This window comes from Fundulus heteroclitus, chromosome 7, assembly GCF_011125445.2.
Source record: "Fundulus heteroclitus isolate FHET01 chromosome 7, MU-UCD_Fhet_4.1, whole genome shotgun sequence".
In the NCBI taxonomy this organism is placed as follows: Eukaryota; Metazoa; Chordata; class Actinopteri; order Cyprinodontiformes; family Fundulidae; genus Fundulus; species Fundulus heteroclitus.
The window spans coordinates 27470266-27492855 of record NC_046367.1 but is presented as its reverse complement, the minus strand read 5'-3'; the positions used below and the strand labels follow the sequence as shown (position 1 = coordinate 27492855).

The following is a 22590-nucleotide window of genomic DNA, read 5'->3' as shown; positions in this document are numbered from 1 at the left end:
GGACTCCTTTAGTCCCAGAGAAAGCGAACGCTGACAATTTGTTGTGGATTTCTCTGTGCATATGTTGCTGCATAATGATAGGCGGTAGCAGCTGTTGTAGTATGCGAACCCTTCTTGTGGTGGAGGTGATGATGAAACTACTGTGACCTGATTTAACTGTATACAAGTGCCTGCAAATTAGTCACAGCAGGTATTTCTGTATGGATTTTCTTGGGACTCGACCCAGGAGGCTTGGAGCCTTACAACCCCCCAATAAAAAGGGCGGGGAGGGAGGGACACCGCGGGACTATCTTCTGCAAGGGGGAGGAGGGTCTAAAATAAAATCAGCTGTCACTGTCTGCTCGTTGGACAGAGATGAACATTGCACCGGAGCTGGTCTCCATCACTGACTGGGATTTTTCTTTTGGCTTGGAAAGACCCTGCAGGTCGGGGTGCAGTGGCCTTATTGTGGGATTCTACTGGCTGAGATCATATTTTTATAACTTCTTCCTTTCCTGGTAGGTGCTAAGCATTTTTGAGGATGTGCTTTTCTCTAATTCTAGCTTTCAGGATATCCATTTTTCTCAGAAGGTTTTGTCAAATGTCAAGATAAAGTTGAGGAGTTTCACTAGGCTCTCCTAACACAGAGCGAGATTTGGGAGCCAAATAAAAGTCAAACTGCGACTAAAATGAGAGCTTGAGAGAACTTTTAGCCCAAGGACAGATCAGGGAAAAAAAATGTGTTGACTTATTCCAAAAGTTAAGCTGTTTGTTTGTATGGAGGCCAGACATCCTGGCTGTCAAGATGCTTTATCTCCTCAGAACCGGGTCATGAAACAAGGAATTTTGAAGAGTAATTGAAAATGCCTTCTCAAGTACAAGGTTATTAGTGCAAGCTTCTTACATGCTTTTGGAAAGGAGAACTTTGACCTCCCGGCTTTCCTCTGTATTTCACTGAGAAACACGACCTATGATGGTTAAGTCTAAAATAGGCTGGATTTATTTTTGCAAGTACATGGCGCCAAGATAACTTCACTTTCTTGATATTTGAGCTCTTGCCCCAACCCAGTCTGCCATGTGATAAGCTGGGCCTGTTGGCAGATTCACATTTTTTAGGTCTTACCAAAATTATTTCACTTTACTGAATCTTTGAATGTGTAATATTTAGCCACAAAATGATCCCAAACATCATCTGAGGGTGAAACCGAACACACAAAGCAATTTCTTTGGCTCTTCCTTTAGGTTTACTTTATCATTTGCAGCAATCCCAGGGACTGATTGAAAAATCAGAGTGCAGTTCATTTTGCAGGCGTATCACTAACTCTGATGCTTTGACAAGTGCTCGTGCTATTAAATAGATTTTAATATGTTCAAATTATGAAAATTTAATGGAAAACTTACTTTTTCTCATGTTGTTGCATCATTTTCAGCTAAATAAACAAAACTGAAGGCTTTTAATTTATCTCAAATTGAAAAAATATATTATTGATTTATTTTTCCTGCAGTTGTGAAGGCTACGACTTTTTTTAATAAACTGTTTGACTTTAGAGCTAATGTTCTTATTTTCATGAGCCCATTTTAAATTAACTAGAGCTGAGAGGCAAACAGCCCAACTTTCCAGATTAGAGAACTGTGTGAGCTCCTGGCAGTCTTTGGGGTTTAGCAATTAGAGGGAAAACTTTTTTATTGTCAGTTTGTAATACTAGCAAAACAGCAACTGAGCTGTTTAATTTTTAGGCAAATGACTAATCATATTCTAAGGATTATTCCATAAAATCAAAAGAAAATAGAGATCATTATAAAAACTTCTGGGTTATTCCCTAAGCGTATAAATTTATTTCCATTTAGATCAGAAATGGGATCCAAAAGCAGGGCTTGCAAAAGCTTATTACACAACAATTTGAAATACAGTAACTATAATGTGAATATTGACCCTCTTAAAACTCTAAATGATGAGAGCCATAATTTCACAGGGTTATGAAACTACAGAGATCCTCATTAATCTGAAAGGATAACGAGTGTGGTAATATATCAAATAGTACATTCAGTTCATTCAAGAGCAAAATGTTTCCACTCAGGAGCCATAAAGTTAAATCTCCTCAAATCATGATAATGACTTTGACATTGAATAGTTGTTTACCACCTTTCTAATCAAGCCTGCACATCCTGCGAGTAGCTTGATGCCAGAGCACAGGTGTGCAGCTGATTTGGGGCCAGAGGAGCATCACAGTTTTTGCACCACCTGTTCTGCAGCAGCACTTTACAAGCAGCACTGAGACTCATGTCACACAGTCTTTAAAATTTTAACTGCTGGACATTCTTGTTTTCATACCTGTGCTCACTTTACTTGCCCGTTATTATTTTTATAAAGCAGAATATTGTTTCTTACTTTCAAACTATAGGATAAAACCGAAGGAAACAGACCATAACATTTTTTTTCCAACTGTTGGCTTTGTGTGCTTCAGCTGCTGGCAGTGCAGGTTCAACCAGGGCTGGACATCCTGAAAGTTTTAAACCAGAGGAATCAGGATTCACTCTGCAGACTCAGACGTGATCCCACAGGCTAACTGTGAGGCTTTGTCCCAGGAGGCTGTCTTCAAAGCGAGCAGACAACAACAACACCAGCAGGGTATTCCAGCTTTTGCACTTGAGTTATGCAGTACAGCTGCACATCCTGCAAGCTGCTTTCATTGTTGACTTAATTGAGCTGCAGTAAAAAGGCTAATTTATTGCTCCTTATTATATCGGTGAGTTTGCTTCCATGTCCTTTTGTGAGTGATACCCATGAGGCATTGCAAAAACTGTACACAAACTGTCAGAATTGTTGTTTCTGTTGCAACAAAGTCTTGGTGAAGGTGATCAATGCTTTTCATGTGTGACCATGGGCCAGTTGTTGCATTTATGCTCAGCAAAAAAATTAAGGACTAGATTGAAGCAGCTATTGTGGAACTGGGATGCCATTGCACAAACTGCATGAGCTGCATAACCCCCTGACTGCCGTCTGCACCGCATGCATCCCAGTCAGAAAAGCCCTACTGAGCAGCCGTTCGATTCCAGAAGTGGAAGCAGCTAACGATGTTTCCTGCTTCATTAGGTCATGGAGGAGTCAGAGGTCTGGTCCCTGCCTGGGGGACTTACAAGCGTGAGGAAACAAATTCAAACCCAGGAAGCTGCAACATCACACAATGTGACACAGTTTCATTTTCATCACAGAGCGGAGCAGGTACAAAGATCGGCTCCATTAGGTTCATACAAGATGTTTGGGGAGATAAGTGTGCAAGTCGTGGCAACGTTTCTCTGATGACCTGAGCTGGCTGCTGTTGCATCATAACGTTTGGCTTTTTAATCATTTGAATGGGAGCTTTGCATCTAAAAACACATAAACTGAGCTGCATGTGAGGTTTTATGTACAGGAATATAAATATCCCTTGAATCTTTTATACTTTGATAAAATCAACAGAAAATGTCAATTTTTACAAGTTTAATTTTTTGATATACCAACAGAAAGTAGCATATGTGAAATGTTAAGAAAATGACAGATGCTTTTCAAAGTTTTTTTCCCCACAAATAATGTGGTTAATAGTTATATTCAGATGTTCATACTCTAATATCTCTAAATATGTTCTAGTGCAACCAATGCCGTTCAAATTAGTGAATAGTCCACCTGTGGCAAAAGTTAATCTCAGTATAATAACACTGATTTTCTGAAGGCCTTGTAGGTTTGTCAGAGAACAGTAGTGAATAAACAGCATCTTAAAGACAAGGATACATTTTTGAGGAAGTTTAAAGCAGAGTTATGTTATAAAATTGTGTCTCAATCGTTTAACATCTCAATTGTTCAATCTTTCACTAAAGTATGGTGTGCCCACAAACTTTCTACATGGTTTCCTACCAGATTTACCATGGGCCAAGAGGTTTAAATCTGGAGGAACTGCAGAAATCAACAGCTCATGCAGGAAAATGCATTGACCCAATAACTGCTAGTTGTGCACTCCCCATAAAGAAAAATGGTAATGATGTTGAATTGTTGAAAGGCAGCCAAAGGTAACCCCCTATGTAGGTTGAACCAGCCATGTTTGTTGGGGCTACAATAAACATTATAAAAAGCTGCTCTGGTCAATGAGACTGAAACTAAACTTCTAGATGCAGCCCTTGCCTGAAGTGGAGGATTTAAGCATCTTGTTCACGAGGGACAGTGGGACTGGGACTTCTTCTGCAGTAATGTGTTGGTTCTGCTTTGGTCTGTTGTGGTGCAGAAAGAACTGAGCCAAACCGCAAATTTCTCATTGTACCGATCTGTCCACATTGCGAACAAGAACCCAAAAACCCAGATACCAGCAGCTGAAAGAGCTTGCTCTGTACGATTGCCAGACAAGCATCCCTCTTCTTATTCACTACGACGAGAGAGACGTCTAGGTTTCCCTTCCTGGACCTCTTACCACCCACGATGGGGTGATGGATGAATGGAGAATCCCTCAGACCTAAATCAAATTCAGAATTTTCGACAAGGCTTGATGATCGACATCTTCGGAAAAACTCCACGATTTTGCCAAAAACAACTGGCTGAAAACGTCCGTCTCTAGATGTGAGAGGCCAACAGACACATGCCCAAAATTACCAGTACCTTTAATTTACAGTAAAAATGTGGTTCTACAGACTCTCAAGTCAAGGGGTTCATAACACTTTTGAGATTTGTTGTGAAAATCTTGACAACCATGGATCTATCTTCTTCCACTCGACAATCGTGTCCTTCGTTGGGTGGGTCCTTCACAAAAGTCACAATTAACTATAGTTAACTTTGTCATTGTAAGGTGGCAAATTGTGCACAGGTTCAATGGGTATAAATAACTCTGTAAGGCACTTGTTGTTACACCTATAACAAACATGTAGACTCAAGTTGCCAGCATGGTTTGACATTTTAACAGCTTTCATTAAAGCCTCCAGGGTATTATTATTTATGCTGTAGTCCATCTCTGTGGACATAACATTAACCAAGCGATATGGGAGACATTTTTTATTTTTTAGTTTGCACAGCGTGGAAGAACAGCTTGGCAAATAATTTATGTTTACTCCTCCTGTGATCATTCATTTCAAAGTGCAATGGGCAATTCAGTCTGGCATTTCATCTGCATGGTGTTCACTTGTGTACTATTAGGATTTGACTGGCTTTGTAAATTTGAGTTGAATCTCATTTGTGGCCATAAAAAGAGTTGGAAAGTATACGAGGGACTGAAATATTTGAGTTATGAGGTCGCATGTCATCTACATATTTCTACCAAGTTTGGCAAATGCCTTTTTTTGCCCTCACAGGAAATGTCGTCCTCTGAGGTAACGGTGTCGAGCGGCAGCAGGCAGGTTGTCCCAGGAAGTCAGCAGCTAAATTTCCAAGAAACTATGGTATACATCACATTTTCTATCAATGTCTTTGTGTTGTAATGTATGCTAGTTGCTCTACAGAAGGTAAAACTGCTAGATGTTTACACCTTTCCTTTTTCAGTGAGTCTGTATGATATTAATTAAAGCACAATGAGATATCTGCATAATCATCAGGATTCAGAACAAATTTCAAATCAGTACAGAGATTAACACTTTGCATGATTAAACTCAAGAAGGAAATGTATTATCCGCCATCCCAATATCTACTGACCACGGATTACCTAAATTAACACAAACAAAACAAACTAATGAACCGAATTAAAACACTCCCTCAAATCAGAATAAATGACCATGAAATGAAAAAACTACAATACCTGAAAATGATTGCAAATCTAAGAATTACAAGGAGTTTGTTGGGTATTTGTTTTAAGGGAAAGGAAAAGAATTTCTATGGCTAACTTCTAAATTTCAATACCTAACATTAATCACTGGAAGGAAAAAGTAGGACACTGATGAAACATCTAATATAGCTGAATCCATAAACTGGGTAATCTACTTCTTCCTAGCCTGGCTAGATAGGCTTCCTGGCCAGTGGTGTCTCACATTAACTCAGATAAACTCAGAGAAAGTTTGCCTTTCTGAGGTAGATTCATCTGGTGATAGTAAAACCTTTTTTTTAACTTCAGAAGCTCTTGTAAGCTCCAAAAATACATATAAAAATGTAACAATCTATTGCTTTAGCCACAATAAGTATTTCAGAATGACATTCTCTAAAACCCTAACCTATAATCACTTCCTTGAATAAAACATGGCATCCACATTCAAAAGCTGACACAATCAAAATTTAATATCTAAATTTGCATGAATCCATGAAACCCTCCAATTCCAATCAGTAAAACAGATGAAGCCAATGCTAATTTTGTTGCTTTTGAGCATTTCCATAAATGTGCAAAACTGCAGGGTGTCTAATTATATTTCTGTACACCTCGGTTTGTCACATGAATTTCCTCTCACCATTTCTGGTTTAAAACACACACAGGTGACACACACTGACAACAACCTGGCATTCAGTTATGAAAACCACCAGAATGAATCAGGTAGGAGGTTATAAAATCAAAACCGCTGTGAGTCACTCTGTCTCGTCTGTCTTTGGTTGGCTAATGTAAATTTCCTCTTTGTTGCTCCCTAATAGAAGAAGAGTTTCCCAGGTACACAACAAAAGAGCTGAGGGATCACTTTGAAAGAACAATAGAAGAGGCTGCGGCGCAAAAACCAATTAAGGTACGGTAATAATTTTTAAAATATCTTAAAATACAGTTTAAGATCACTTTCATGTTTTGAAATATTATAACATTTTAATATTAAAATATACCTTAGTGCTACTCTCGCACTAAGGTATATTTTGAGAGATTTGTGTTGCATTATTTCAGCAATTTGTTTCTTTTTTCACAATTTATCTAATCAGGGATTGATTGCCATTCAGTCCTCATCGACGGGATAAAATATACGTCCAGAAAAAAATGCTACTTCGAAGTTTTATAATTCATGGCCACAGGAATTTTGGGAATGAAGTTCCAAATATACAAATAAACCTACCACTCATTTCAGAAAGTGAAACTCATACATTACAGTTTAAATGCATTGCAAATGTTTCAAGCCAATATTTCTTGTAATTTTAAAGGACATGGTTTGCATATAATATATATATATATATATATATATATATAATATCAATATAGAAATCATTATTTTGATTAAAAAAAAGCCAGGTTTCTGTAAAGTATGTTTATATCTGTGCACTCAATACTTGCTTAGGCCTCCTTCTGCATGAATTACTGCATCAATGCGACGTGGAACGGAGGCAATATTCCTGTGGGTTTGCTGAGGTTTAATGGAGGCCTGGTTTGCTCTGATCTTAGGGTCATTTGAATTGCAGGTTCTGGTGTTTATCATCAGCCTCTTAACAGTACCCATACATTTTCTATATGGTTCAGGTCAGGAATGTTTGCTGGCCGGTCAAGTTTAGTAACACCATGGTCATTGAACCAGCTTTTGCTACCTTTGGCAGTGCAGACAGATGTCAATTCCTGCTTGAAAATGATATCACCACCTCAAGATAGATTATCAGCAGAAAGAAGCAGGAAGTGCTCTAGACCTGTGGTCTTCTGAAACCACTTTCCTGCATGTTTTCGATGTTTCCCTGCCTCTACGCACCTGCCTTAAATCAGTAGGTGCTGAGGAGGCCTCTGCAGCCCTGCTGAGGAGGTTGTGCAATCATTTGATTCAGGTGTGCTGGAGCAGAGACATCTAAAACATGTAGGACAGTGGATTGAGGACCATAACTGAAAACTACTGCTCTAGAACGTCCTGGTAGATGGCTGCATTGTGTTTAGTGGTTTTTCCTCCTTGTGGAGGGTGTCAATGACTGTCTTCTGGAAATCTGTCGAGTCAGCAGTATTCCCCATGATTATCTTGCCTGCAGACCCAGAGTGAGGCCCAGGAAACCTTTGCAAATGTTTTAATTAGATGATTAAGGTGTTTTTTTGTTTGTTTTTTTTACATTATTCTAATTTTCTGAGAAACTAAAATATGGGTTTTCATATTCTGTAGGTAATAATAATCAGAAGTACAAGAACGAAAGACTTGAAATATTTCATTCTGTAATGAATCTGTATGATATGAATATCACTATTTGAAATGAGTGGCAAAAAATGCAGAACTATTTCATGATCTATTTTTTTGTGATGTATCTGTATAGCAAGTTAATATTTTGGCTGTGGGAGATATGCAGATTTGATGGTCTAGCAGGTTGAAACTAACTGCTAGTTCAAGAGCTGCCTTGACTGAAGAGGATTTCAAGTGTCTTGAATCTCTTATCTCAAATAGTTGAGGGCAGTTAATTATCCTGTAAAGTATGCGGGGAGTGGTTGGTTGTTGCCACTTTACAAAGACTATATGTGATTGGGGTGTTGGTGTGACTATTACAAATAGGAAGGCAATACCTGTTATGTTCTGATGGTTGGGACCGCTACTTAAGCCAGACTAGATGCTCTGATATCAGAGTTTGAATTTTTGTCATTAGCAATCTGTCTTTGATTTGGGCGTATCTCCCAAGGCTTAATTTGGAAATAATGACTTGTTAATGCAGTTGTTCCACTGTTATTGGTGGCACTGCATACTATAGCCCGGTTTGGCAATGTCTAGACAGCCCATGTCTTTTATTTCCACTTTTGTTTGTATTTCTGCTTACATAATTTAGACTAAACCCCTTAGCTAAAAAATAAAACAAGGTCCAGAAAACTCACCCTTTGTATCAACAGCAATGTTGTTGCAAATTTGTGCATATGGTTTAAAAAATTGAAAGAAAAATATTTCTCAACCTCTTTTTTTTATTTGAACACCTGAAAATTATTGTCACAGGCAACTCCTATATTCATTTTCTATGCTTTTTGTGTTCTGTGCTTACTTGTGGTTTAAATCTTATTCTAAAATAGTTCAATATATTAAATGCTTTACTTCAATTTCTAACAGTTAATTCACACAAAAAAATTGTTTTTATTCCCAACAAAGATTGGACGTGACAACAGTCGGTCAAAGTGGTCATCAAACGTGAATCAAAGTAACCAGCTGACTAGTGAGGTGTGTAAAGAATTTGCTACAGAGTCAACACAAGCCACCATGATGGATTATGAGGACTTCCCACCCCCTCCAGCTGAGAATCTTCCACCTCCTCCTCCAGACTTATTACAAATGCCATCAGACAGTGAAAATATTCCAGTGAGCCATCCCTCACATGAGCCTCCGGAGCCAGTAAACAAACAACCACTCAACCGAGAAGTTTATATCAAGCAGCAGGGTATTTCAGAGCTGAAACGTCTGTACAAACACATTCATCCTGAGGTTCGCAAGAATATCGAAAAAGACTTTTACAGCGAATACACTGAAACAGAGAGCAACCAGCTAGAGAGCCAAATGTACACGTATGAGGACGATGACGTTAGCCCCGATGACATTCACTATGAGGAGTATGAAGAGTGGGAGGAGATACTGCCCGGGGAGGTGCAAGCAATGCGTTGGATGTTTGAAAATAAACCGCTGGACGCGATTAAAGATGAAACTCCTGATGAGGATGAAGACAACAAGAAAATTACCCAACAGGAAATAATTGTGGGTAAAGATGTAAGACGCACAGCATGGATGTTTGAGACCAAGCCAATAGATGAGCTGGGCTCACTGAACACCAACTCCACAGAATATAAAAACAAATTTAACAAATTTGACAAGGGGGATGTCCGTGCCGCAGCATGGTTGTTTGAAACCCAAACCATGGACACGCTGAACAAAATGCACAAGGAGGAGGATTTGACAAAAGAGATTGTGTTTAGTGAAGAGGATGGGAATGCTTCTATTTACATGATTGAAAGTAAATTGATGGAAAGCCTGGGGCATACCGAGACTATTGATGAGACCCACATGCTGAGCCTCCGTTCAGTCTTGGAAGAAATCAGTGGAGAGGTTAAAATCATAACAAGCACTTTTGACACTCAGTTTAAATGTGTCATCATGGGACAATCGAGTCAAATGCTGGAGATAAAGTCTGTGCGCAAAATTGAAACTGAACTGGAGAACTCTATTGCTTCCCGTTGGCTCTTTGACACCCAACCTCTGGACCTGACAAACAGAGAACTGGCTCCTTTTAAACTTGTGTGTAGTCTGTCTATGGAGGATAGCAGCAAGGGAGACTGGGGCAGGTGGTTGTTTGAAATAAAGACATTCAATTCTCTCGATGAGTGGCAAAGTTTACAAATGGAGAAGAAAGATATCATCGGAACAGATGTGTGCAAGCACCGCTTAGTCTTTGAATCACAACCAAATGACTCCCCATTGGATGTTAGACCTGAGTCTATTGAAGAGATCATTGGGGGAAATGTTAAATCTGCAAGGAATTTTTTTGAAAGCAGTCCTCAAGTAGCCAGGAAGAACTGCCCTGAGGTCGGAAAACTTAAAAAGGCAGCAGTAAATGAAGAAATTAAAGGGGATGTGAGACACCAGAAGTGGCGTTTTGAGAGTCAGCCTCTGGAACAAATAAGAGATGAGAAGAAAGAGGTCATTCGTACTGTGAATGTTGAGGATGACCTCACGCAAGAGGACGGCACGAGTTGGAGGGCAGATGTTCGTAGGAACTGTTGGGTCTTCGAGACACAGCCAATGGATAAATTAAAAGACGACTCAAACACTCGCTCCTCGACAAAGGAAGAGATAATTGCCGGTAACGTGAGATCAGCCAGAGATTATTTTGAAATGATTCCAGGTGAAGACTTGAAGGAGTTGGCAGAGGTGGGAAAACTGAAAAAGACCTTACCCCTTAATGAAGAGAAGGGTGATGTAAGGCATCAGAAATGGCTGTTTGAAAGCCAACCACTGGAGCAAATTAGAGAGGAAAAGAAAGAATTAATACGAACAATTGACTTAGAAGAAATTGATAAAGTTGATGTGTCAAACTACAAGCAAATCTTTGAGAGCACAGACCTAAACATGAGTAAGGAATCTCAAATGATTGAAATAGAGGGTGTGATATCCGGTTCCGTCAAGTCCAATAAGAACCTGTTTGAGTCGTCAGCACTGTATGCCATGCAAGACAGCTCGGGCCACTTCCATGAGGTGAAGACAGTGCGCCGTGAGGAGGTGGTTAAAGGAGATGTCACAACCTACAAATGGATGTTTGAAACGCGACCAATAGATCAGTTCGATGAAAGCGTTGAAAAATACCAAATTATTAAGGGCATTTCCAAACAGGAAGTTGAGTCTGGTGATGTCAAGACTGCAAAGTGGCTGTTTGAAACACAGCCTCTTGATGCTATCAAGTACTTCAGCAATATCGAGGATGAGGAATCCATGAAGACAAGTGAAAAACTTGATGTTTTGAAGGGGGATGTGAAAACGTGCAAGTGGTTATTTGAAACAAAGCCAATGGACATATTGTATGAAAGAGTGGAGCTAAAAAGTGAGAATGAATCCGAGGAAATACGTAAGGGAGATGTCAAGACCTGCACATGGCTGTTTGAGACACAAACGCTTGATTCCATCCACGATGAAAAGGAAACAGTTCTGAAGACACGCAGTTTAAACCGAGAGGACATCAGAGGAAAAGACGTTAAAACGGCTTGCTTTCTGTTTGAGACAGAAAACCTGGAGAACCTGAGTGGGGAGGAGGAAGGATCCTATAAACGTGTCACGGAGATAGATATTGCATCTGGAGATGTCTCAAGAATAAAGTATATTTTTGAAAACCAAACATCAGACATCATGACGTCTTCTTCCGAAGAGGCAATGCAAAAGCTCAAGAGAGTTCAGACCGAGGACATACAAAGAGGAAATGTGGTAAACTGCAAATGGCTCTTTGAAAACCAGTCCATTGACCAAATACATGACAGCCAAGAAGAGTATATCAGCAATCAAAAAGTCGAGGACGTGCAACGAGGAGATGTCAATAAAGGTCGGTTTATTTTTGAGACTTATTCCCTAGATAAAATCCACGAGGCTTCCTCCGAGACAGAAGAGATAAAAACATCCAAAATCATCTGCGACAAGGAAGAGAAGGGTGATGTGAGAAATTACACCATGATGTTTGAAACGCAGCCGCTTTATGCCATACAGGACAAAGAGGGCTACTACCATGAGGTCACCACTGTCACAAGCGAGGAGGTGAAGAAGGGAGATGTTGTCGGGACCCGGTGGTTGTTTGAGACGAAACCACTCGATGCGATTAAAGACACAGATGAGGTCTATATCATCAAATCTGTGACACAACAGGATGTGCAAAAAGGAGACGTTACATCTGCCAAGTGGAAATTTGAGACGCAACCTCTTGACAGGATCGCAGAAGAAAAGAAGCCTCTGATAAAAACCGTGGAAGACATTCAAGGAGGCAATGTTAGAGTGAATAAACAACGTTTTGAAACTGACACCTCTTCAGAGGGATCTGTTAGGACTGTTAATGTGAGCGAAATACAAAGAGGTGATGTCAGGTCTGCAAAGTGGAGGTTTGAAACCCAGTCCATTGACAAAATAAGAAGCATGAGCTCCGAAAATCTGATTGAAACTGTGAAGCAGGAGGAGGTTGCAAAGGGAGATGTTAAACATTCAGTCTGGCTGTTTGAGAAAAATCCTCTCGACCATATTAAAGAAGTAGATGAGGACGAGAATGTATCTGTCACTCATGAGGAAATTCCCAAAGCGGATGTAAAAACAACGACATGGCTCTTTGAAACGACACCGTTTGACGGTTTTAGCGAGACTAAGGTAGAAAAGGCTGAAATATTGGGGAAAAGCATCAAGGGAACTCTTGAGGAACTTTACAGTCAGAAAATGGTGAATTCAAAGGGAATACTAATTGAGGCGGATGAAATTGGCGATGTAAGGATGGCAAAGTACCAGCTAATGAATAAGCAGACTCCAGAGATTCAGCGAGAGGAAATCATCAGGGGGGATCTGCAGACTATCATGATGAACCTTCTGAACAGAAAGGAGAATAAGCAGCAGCAAATAGTCATCGATTCAGAGGAGAAGGGAAACATCAGTTCAACTGTGGAGCAACTGTTGAGCCAAGAGAGAGAAAGCAATGTTGAGAAGGAGGAAATACTGCATGGTGACATTCGAGAAGCAATCAACAACCTCTTCTGCGAGAGTGGATCAGTGAAACAGGGTATACTCATTCAGGAGGATGAAAAAGGAGACATACGGATGACATTATATTCCCTCCTGCATAAAGACCAGAATACTGATGTTGAAAAGGAAGATGTTGTAAAAGGGGACATAAAGAGTGCTCTTGAACGTCTGTCCAGCTCAGAAAAGACCGACCAGGCAGTAAAGATAAAGATAGATGACACTGAAAAAGGAAATGTCCATTTTTACTCCACATGCATCGAATCTGGAGCTCTTGATTATCTTAAGCAGCTCCAGTTAGGCCCTGATGAAATGCCGGATGACACCGGTAAAAAAGAGAAGATCATTGGAGGGGACATCAAGAGCACCAAATCTATCCTTGGCCAACATCAAATGCAAATTGAGCGCACAGTAGAGGATGTTATACCAGGAGATGTTCACAATGCATTAAAAGTTTTCACGTCTGAGCCAACTGTCGCACTGGAAAGAATCCAGAAGGAGGAGATAGTCAAAGGAGATTTAAAAGCCGCTTTGAGCTCATTGTCTGAATCCGCTAATCAGACAGTGGTTGTGGAAAAGGAGGAGGTGGTGAAAGGCAATATCCCAAAAGCTCTGCGATGTTTGGAGAGGGCTCAGAGACGCAACAAAGAGGCGGAGAAGCCGGATATTATTCCAGGAAATATCAGGGGGGCTCTGAGATCCCTTGAGAAATCATCCACCTCCAGAGTTGGAGCTGTGGTTGTTGAGGATTTGGTTCCTGGAGATGTGAAGGCTACTCTAAAATCCCTGGAACTGGCAAAGCAATCAGTGAGGGAAGTTGAAAAGGAAGAAATTGTGCGAGGTGATATATATACGGCCATGCAAAATCTACAAGATGCATCCAGTGAGAGGAAAACATGTCAGCAGGAAATAGATGTTCAAGGAGACGTCAAAGGGACAATTCAGCTCTTCATGGAGCCCCCACAGTCGCCAAGAACCCAGCAGAAATTCAGCCTTGAAGATGATATTAAGGGTGACATCAAAATGTCAATCAAGTCATTATATGAGACACAGGAGCAAACCCAACAGGAGAAAGAGGAAGTGATAAAGGGTGATGTTAAAGGCACGATCAAATCGCTGATGGAAACAGCACAGCGGGAAACTCCCAAAGTCAGGCATGGAGCATACAGAAGGGTTAAAGTCAAGCAAGGCCCTCCTGTGAAAAACCTGAAACCAGATGCCCAGAGGAGCATACAAAAGATAAAAACAGCAAAGCAGACTGAGACATCCAAGGAAAATCTCTCCATCACTAATCAATCAGGAAATGTTAGAACAAAGACATCAACGGTGGTGGAGCACAAAACTATTACCCAAAACCATGGCATAAAAACGGTAAAAACAGAGTTTTGTAATCTTAAATCTAACCAAAGGGGGATGGGAAAACTTTGCAAAACCAAAGTAAAAACTGACAATTACCTGCTAAAGACTCAAGCCCCCGAACCTGATTTACCTCTACCACCGCCACCTGTTACAGAAACCGACCTTCTTCCTCCTCCTCCTCCCAGTCCTCTTCCACCAACTGCTGATACCGACTCTGACCACCTTCTTCCTCCCCCACCACCACCACTCACCAGTGAGCAAGACTTCCTGCCACCTCCTCCACCCCAACGAGAACTGGAGAGTTTCCCAGCTCACATAGCCCCTCCTTCTCCATCAACAGCAAAAAGAATGACAGTGAAAAAAGTTAAAGCTCCTGCTTTGCACCAAGTCCCAAAGTTGGAGTCTAAAGTTGAAATCAGTAAAAAGCAACAGGTGCAGGGAACGTCGACAAAAACTGTGCAGATGATCCAAAATGAAACAGAAACAACCATGCAAATGTCAAAAACGGTCTCCCGTGAAATCCCTCCTCCACCCCCAGAATCACCTAGACCTTTGAAAAACGTCCACATGGCTCCAGTGAGATTCACCCCACCGACGTCCCCACTTCCATCAGCAGATTCACCCCTACCATTAAGGAGAGTGTACGTCGCTCCGGTGAAATTTACTCCACCACCTTCCCCTCCACCCTTCATGAGAGAGAAAACCAGTAAATTTAACACAGCGTTAATAAAAGCGGAGGAAAAATACCGGAAGCTGAAGGAGGAAAACACGCCCCCAACCACTCCATCTCCCACTTTTGTGCATGAATCTGTGAGTGCCGCTCTTGAAATGCTGTCCGCTAAGGACCAGGTAAATTACAGCATCTCAGGAATCACACAGGAGGGAAGTAAAAATACAAAAACGGGTGCCCACTTAGACTCCTCCTTGCAGGTTTTGGTATCCGATACAACCCGAAGCGACGGCAGATCTCAGCATGACAAAACCACTGTGGATTCTACAGCTATGTCGCTGGCTAAACAGCAAATGGTATCGAATGAGACTACAAAGGTTATCTCCAGCCTAAAGACCTCATCCGTCTCAGCAGTTAAACAACACATGCAAGTGACTACACAGAAAACTGTAACTGTGTCTTCTAATCAGATGGGGCAACCTGGCCTGACTGTCTCTGATGTAACTGGCCATGCAAAGAAAGACACTAAAACACAAAATGCAAAGAACTCCACAAAACCAGAAGATAAAAAGAGAACTGAAACTGCATCAAAACATGTTCCCGACAATGTCTCTAAAGATGAACCAAGAAAAGGAAATGCGTCTTCAAATAAGGTTCAGGAAAATGTCTCAGACCAGCAAACAGAAAATACGACTCCCAGCGCAAATGGAAAAGCGATCAAACAAAACCAAAAGTCTAAAAAGAACAACAGCAAACAAGAAAAGCCAGCAGAGACAAACAAGTCCAATGACAGTGAGAGGCAGAGTGTTTCACAGGAGTCAAAAGTTGAAATGATAAAAGTCACAGAGATAAAACAGGAGATAAAGAAAGATATTCCCTCCCCTCCTGTGGCCACAACACCTGAGAGCAACACTGGCAATCAGCCCGAAACTCCAGCTCCAGCGAAGAAGAAGAAGAAATCCAGAAAGTCTAAAGGGGCTGCACAGCAAGGTCAGGGCAAAGAAAATGTCACTGAATCAAACACAGAAACAAAGAGAGTAACATCTGAAACGACTCAACAAGCACATGAAAAGATTTCTGTCAACCAAATTCGCAAAACTATAAAAGAAGAGCATGATCAAATCAAGAGAGAATTTACTACCACCGACGGAGGAGATGATAAGAAGTCTCTGCAACAAAAAGCACTTCAAACGCAAGGGGAGGGATCTCAAAAGAAAGAGATGACAGTTACTCAACAGAGCGCAAAGGAACAGCTAAAAGAAAGCACGGATGTCCCAATTATGATGACAGGCAAGTCAGAGCAAAATGAACTTGTAAAATCAACAACAGAGGGAACAAAGGCATCTCGGAAGCATGACGTTCAAGTGTTAATCTCTCAAATCACAGAGATACAAAACATTTCAGAGAAGATTCATTCTAAATCTATTAAAACTCTGTTAAACTCAGTGCCAGGTTGGATCATGAGTCCGGAAAGGAAACTCAAGCTGGAACAAAGCGCCGATGACAGAGATGCTCGGACTCATGAAGAAATTATTTTGAATGTGAGAAAACTTGCAGAATCCAAACTGATGGATCTGGCAGATGAAAAACTGGAGATGCACGAACGTGAGCTCACAGCGGAGAAAGCAGGTTCCGCCTTGGCGGCACAACGCATATCAAAAATCAGTATTAGTTCTGCCAAAATTGAACACCAAACTCTTAAAAGCACGTCACATGAAAGCAGGAGAGAAGAAGTGAGTTTGTGCAAATCCATGGACCTCCGAGCGCCGTCGCCCTCGCTCAGAATGCGTCCTCCGTCTCCAACGTTTATCACCATCGAGTCCACGCGAAGGACAGACTCGCCACAACGAGTGACTCCGTCGCCCACCCTGCTCCACAGGCCGCCCACCCCTCCTACGCCCCCACCGCGCAGATGCGACACCCCAACATCGCGCATCAACAGAATCACACCCTCCCCAACTTTTGATAAAGCAGAGAATTTGGCTCGGCTCAAAGAAACTACGGCAAAACTGTCTCGGGTCGTCACACCCCCACCGCTCACTGTCCATCCAGTCACTGAGAAAATATTAGAGGAAGTAAAACTGCCTTCAACGTTTCATCAGCAAATCAAGAGCGATTCTAAAGCCATGGAAACTTCAGTGCCGCTGTTTAGCTCGCCGAACTCAGATACAATCGTCACACAAAGTAGTCCTGAGAACAATGTGCTGCTGCTGCAAACAGAGCTAAATGCCGCAGATGACTCGGATGATTCTGACCTAATATCTGCATCGGTCAAAGAAAAACGGGAGTTTTTTGAAGGTGCGCAGAAAGCTGAGCTTAATAAGATATTTGTGCGCAAGGAGCCCGTGGCCCTCACTGAACGCCTGGGCCCTGACATGGAGCAGTGTGAGGCTGAAAAGAAGAGCAGAGAGAATGATGAACATCTCAGGGCAGACTTGTCAAGCTTTGTAAACAAAACCGAATCCCCAGAAGAGAAGCCGTATAGCAGAAAAGAGCTCCTCCCACCCGCAGAGCGCCTGCACAATGACACAGAAAGCTCAGACTGCGATAAAGAAAAAGCAGACGTCCTACAACGGGAGATGCCGGCTTTTAATATCCAGGCGATTAGAAATGTTTTTGAACTGGGTGAGCAAAGTTCCTCAGTTACAGAGGAGAGAAGGGACAAGGAGGAGCTCGTGTCAAGCCTCGGCGAAACAAGAGCAGACACTTCAAATCTTCAAAGACCTCACGAGACAAAAGGAGGCTCAAGGCAGAGCACCCCCCTCCCTTTTCTGAAAGAGGCTGCGGAAACAATCCTGACCCTGCCGTCCGCCCTCTCAGAAACCAAAACGGTCACAGAGCATTTCTCAGATGTTGATGAATTTGGTAACCAGGTAACTGGTGTCACTCAGCACTCCGAAAGCGTCTCTACCCAGCAGGCCCCTTTTTCTTATGCCGACGCCGTTAAAAGGAAAGCTGCCAGGCGAGCAGAAACCTATGACGAGGATGCCACGGAAAAGCTGCTGATGAATTTCCATAAGACATGGACAGAGAGCGAGACCGTTTTCAAGAACCTTGGCTATACCATTTCTGAAGAGACATCGTCACAAGCTGTCATACGTCAGACGACGACTATCTCATCGGGTAAAGAGAGCATGGCATGAAACAAGCAGGCATTAACAGCATGGACTATATGCTTTTACAAGTCTGTTTTTGCGGCGTTTGCCATGAAAAGTGTCTGCAATGACCTGGAAGAGGATGTTTGTAAACGTACTAAAAGGGAGGTGGAAACATGACACCTATTGCCTGATTACATGCTACCTTTAGACACCCCTAAACCAGATCATTTATAATAGAACTAATCAATATCATTGATTACATGTCAGTCCATACCCAATGGGGGTTGTTACCTGAGTTGATGTGTGTGCATGTATGTGTGACCTTCCTTTAGAGCTTAAACTGATGCGTGTTCGGTGGTGTTGCTCAGCAAGTGCATGGCTATGTGTCATTGCACGTTGATGTCACTCGAGGCAAAATACACTGCTCACAAAAATTAAAGGAAAACTTCTTAACCAGAGTAAAATGTGAAGTCAGTTTAACTTCTGGAACACTGATCTGGTCAGTTCAGTAGTACAGGGGCCTGTTAATCAGCATCTGCTCCGTTTGGTGTTAATGGAATTAACAGCAGGTGCTCTAAAGGGGCAACAATGAGACAAACCCAAAAAACAGGAATGGTTTTGCAGGTGGAAGTCACCGACATTTTTTCCTCCTCATTTTTCAACTGCTTTTTAGTAGTTTAGCATTTGACCAGGGTCAGCGCCACTACTGGTAGCATGAGGCGATACCTGGACCCTACAGAGGTTGCACAGGCAGTCCAACTCCACCAGGATGGCTCATCAATGCATGCCATTGCAAGAAGATATGCTGTGTCTCCCAAGACAGTCTCAAGAGCGCGGAGGAAATTCAAGGAGAAAGGCTGTTACTCTGGGAGAGCTGGACAGGGCTGCCCGGGGTCCTTAACCCATCAGCAGGAATGGTATCTGCCCCTTTGTGCACAGAGGAACAGGATGTGTTCTTCCAGAGACCTACAAAGTGGCCTACAAGAGGCCACTGGCATGAATGTCTCTGAGCAAACCATTCAACAGATATTTCATCAGGGTGGCCTTAAGGGCCTGACATCCAGTAGTAGGCCCTGATCTCATTGCCCGGCACAGTGGAGCTTGACTGCCATTGACCAGAAAACACCTGAATTGGCGGGTTTGGCACTGGAGAAAAAAAGAAACTAACAGCAATCTGTATGTAGACGATGGATTTAGTAGCTTGTGGATACAGTGTCTATCAACAGGTTATATCAAAGTAAAGAGCACCCACACCCACTGCTGTTAACCTAGCACTTCAACAAACTTCCTAAGATAAAGACATCATCAGCAGGAGAAAAATATCTATTAAAGACTGCAGCTGGACATCCAAGTTAATGGATATCACAGAAATAGTACTGGTGAATGAGTGTAGTGGGATGTATTACAGTTGAAATTTAGGATGTTCTTTCTTCATTTTATAGTCACCACAATTTTAAGTGTGTAATTTGCATTGCTTTTATTAAAGGATTGGACTGGGACTCTGTATCTACAAATCTCTGAAATCACCCAGCATCACAGACAACAAAATCTCCTTCAGGACATCCATTTTTTTAATTAAACTGAAATGATTAGGACTGAAATTAAAATCTGAAATATGATGTCTAAATCAGTCCTAAAAGGAAGCTGTACATAAATTAGTTGTATGTCTTTAATAATCTGACATATTTTGTCAAAAACAGGGTGAATGCATTCTTCATGCATGCCATGTCCATAATATATGATGGTGTGACTTTTTTGACATGCTTCAATGATAATATAACAATGTATTAAATAAAGGTACAGTTTTACCCAGACAAATATAATTTAAAGCACATATGAATTAAAACGTTTTTTTTTTAATAAAAATCCAAATCATAACTCAGAAAAGCATGTTTTGAATGTGCAAGTGAATGAAACGCAATTCATGCTACAAAAGCGACATCTGAAATAAAAATACCAATCTAAATATAAAACAACGTATATGTAAAATGAGTTCAAAAAGCTGCACATGCTCAAACCTTACAATTTGCATTTTGATCTTTTGGGGAAGCAGATTCGGGTTCCGAAGTCGGAGCTTTGCACGGCGTGTCGGAGGAGGGCTTATCCGATGGATGCTCTGATGGTGGACAAAAAAAAGTACCATAAATCCTGTTTCTGCTGTGAGCACTGCAGAAACAAACTGAGGTAAATGTGCCATTAACTCATTGTTCTTCCTCCATTTTTGTATCGCATCCCAAACTGTAAGTCATGTAAATGTTTAGTATGTGTTGTAGATGGATTATATTTGTCTCTAACAAATAAATGAATACCAGTTTCTGATAGTAAAAGCACTAAAACCTGTGTTGTTTTCTTCTTTTTGTTTTTACAGTTTGGGAAATTACGTCTCTCTCCATGGACATTTTTACTGCCAACCTCATTACAAGCAACTTCTCCAATCCAAAGGAATCCACGACAACGGTCTTGGACAAAACCCTCCTGAGGGAGGCAGCGGGCCAATCCCTCTAGATGAAAAAACTGAATTGAGATATTCCATGAACAGAGCAAACTCGGTAGATAAACCCCACAGAGGTGAAAACGAAATGACGAAAACATTTGATGAAAGCAAGCCACACTGCAACAAAATGACCGTAGTTTGGCCCCCTCAGGGTGATCCACCAAAGAAAACCTTTAAAATTGAGGAAGACATTCAGTTAACAAAACCACACTGGCCCCCCCTGGACAGCTCCCCCATTTCCCCCAAGCTCCAACACAGAAAGGCTGTTCCCAGAAGCATCCTTTGAAACGTAATCTCCCACATTCAGAATGTAGAATCAAAAAAGACTTAATGGTAAAGTAGGCTGCTGATGGTGCAGTTAAGAGGGTGTTTAGCTGAAGGTCATACAGTTAAGTAATGTAAAAAGGGGAAGAGTAACTGGCAGGAATAGAAAGGAAGACTGTGTATATATTTGTAAATTGCGAGAGAAAAGCAGGATATAATGTAAGTGAAGGAAGGGTAGATAAAAGTGCAAATAAAAGTGCAGAAGGTGGATATGTGGCTGATACGGAATGCCTGAGCAGACGTGGAGATTATTCTGTGCGTCATTTTCAAGTTAACTGCAGTGTTTGGTTGGTTTTCCCTGATAGGCAGTAGTACAGCTAAAAAAAAGACATTCAGTATTTGACCCCACAAGGAAATCTTCTGTGATATGAATCAGTTCTGTTACTTTAGTTTTTATTGTGTTCACCGTTTAGTTGATTTAAATCACTTGAAAGTCTTTACCTTCTGATCATTATGAAGTTCTAGTGAAATATCATTCAGCTCAGTTCTGTTTGATTCTAAAATAAATTAGTTAAGTATTGTTATTCTTTAACTAATAGATTCCAGATCGACAAAAACAGCTTCACTCTGTTTTTCTCTACTTTTGTATTATTTCGGCAGGTCGACCTGTCAACATAACATTTTTAAGCATTAATATTATTCGCACCTGGTGTGCAGACTGATCAAATCTTCTTAAAATTATCTTATTTATAACATAGAAAGTATATAATATAATTGAGTTAACTGAGACATTTGTATCCTACGTTGAACGGAATGTATTTTACGATGAAAAAGGTGTATTTTTTAAAATAGACAGTTTCATGTTCTTTCCTTTGTACAAGAACATTTCTGATAATGTCCTGCTCTCAGGCTGCTCCATCTGAAATATCGCTGATCAAAGGGCAATAAAATGCTAAATCCTATTGTTTCCTTTGTCTCTTTATAGATCAAGCATAACTTGACTCCTGCAGGATGTGATGTTTTGTCCAGTCTCATGTTTTACTTGTACTTGTAGATTTGTCTGGCGGTGGGATTAGTGAAACCGTTTGTTTCTTTGCCATGTTCTCTGCACCCAGATACTATGCCTGAAATGTCTTTTCCTGTTGGGCAATGCTGTATAATGTTAATGGCATTGACGTATCCCAGAATACTCAGCTCGGTGTTTTATAATTTTAACTTTTTTTCCCCCATTTCCACAATGTTTACACAAAGATTAGTCATCCGACTGCTTCATTTAAGCTAAAAAGCAACAGTTGTTCAAAATACATACTGTATTATAGAGACTAGCGTCCCTTCTCTTGCCCAATGACCACTATAGATAGATTTTCCATCCACACAGAGGCACTTCAGTGAATTGACAAAAGAACTGTATTCAACTGGGGAAGCCCCAAAGTGCACAAGGCAAAAAAGTCACAACACTGATCGAAACAACAGTTTCTTTTGGAGAACAGCAGCACAAGTGCAATATTAATGGTCTGACTGCACACTATGGATATTTGAGGAGTAATAAACTGAGTGGCTACAGACAAGTCAGGAGTAGCAGGAGGTGGTATGTGTTTAAATCGCATCATAGAAATCCAAAAACCCAAACACAGAACAACTCCAATGGAGAGTAAACCAATAAAAAAAATCTAGTGCTTTAGACA

The 22590-nt window shown here is 41.1% G+C and overlaps 1 protein-coding gene across 3 annotated transcripts; it reads left to right on the top strand.

Moving 5' to 3' along the window:
* The first annotated feature begins 315 nt into the window (after positions 1-315).
* Positions 316-21867, top strand: xirp2b (xin actin binding repeat containing 2b). Of its 3 annotated transcripts, XM_012857127.3 has the most exons (9): positions 316-497; positions 2445-2608; positions 3074-3202; positions 5290-5376; positions 6395-6452; positions 6548-6636; positions 8926-18172; positions 20201-20331; positions 20516-21867. In XM_012857127.3, the coding sequence occupies exons 3-8, from the start codon at positions 3077-3079 to the stop codon at positions 20290-20292; spliced, it is 9699 nt and encodes a 3232-aa protein (XP_012712581.2). In that variant the 5' UTR covers positions 316-497; positions 2445-2608; positions 3074-3076; the 3' UTR covers positions 20293-20331; positions 20516-21867. The 3 variants fall into 3 exon arrangements, with proteins under 3 accessions (XP_012712581.2, XP_012712582.2, XP_035995280.1); XM_012857128.3 differs by lacking the exon at positions 2445-2608; XM_036139387.1 differs by lacking the exons at positions 2445-2608; positions 3074-3202.
* The last annotated feature ends 723 nt before the right edge of the window (positions 21868-22590 follow it).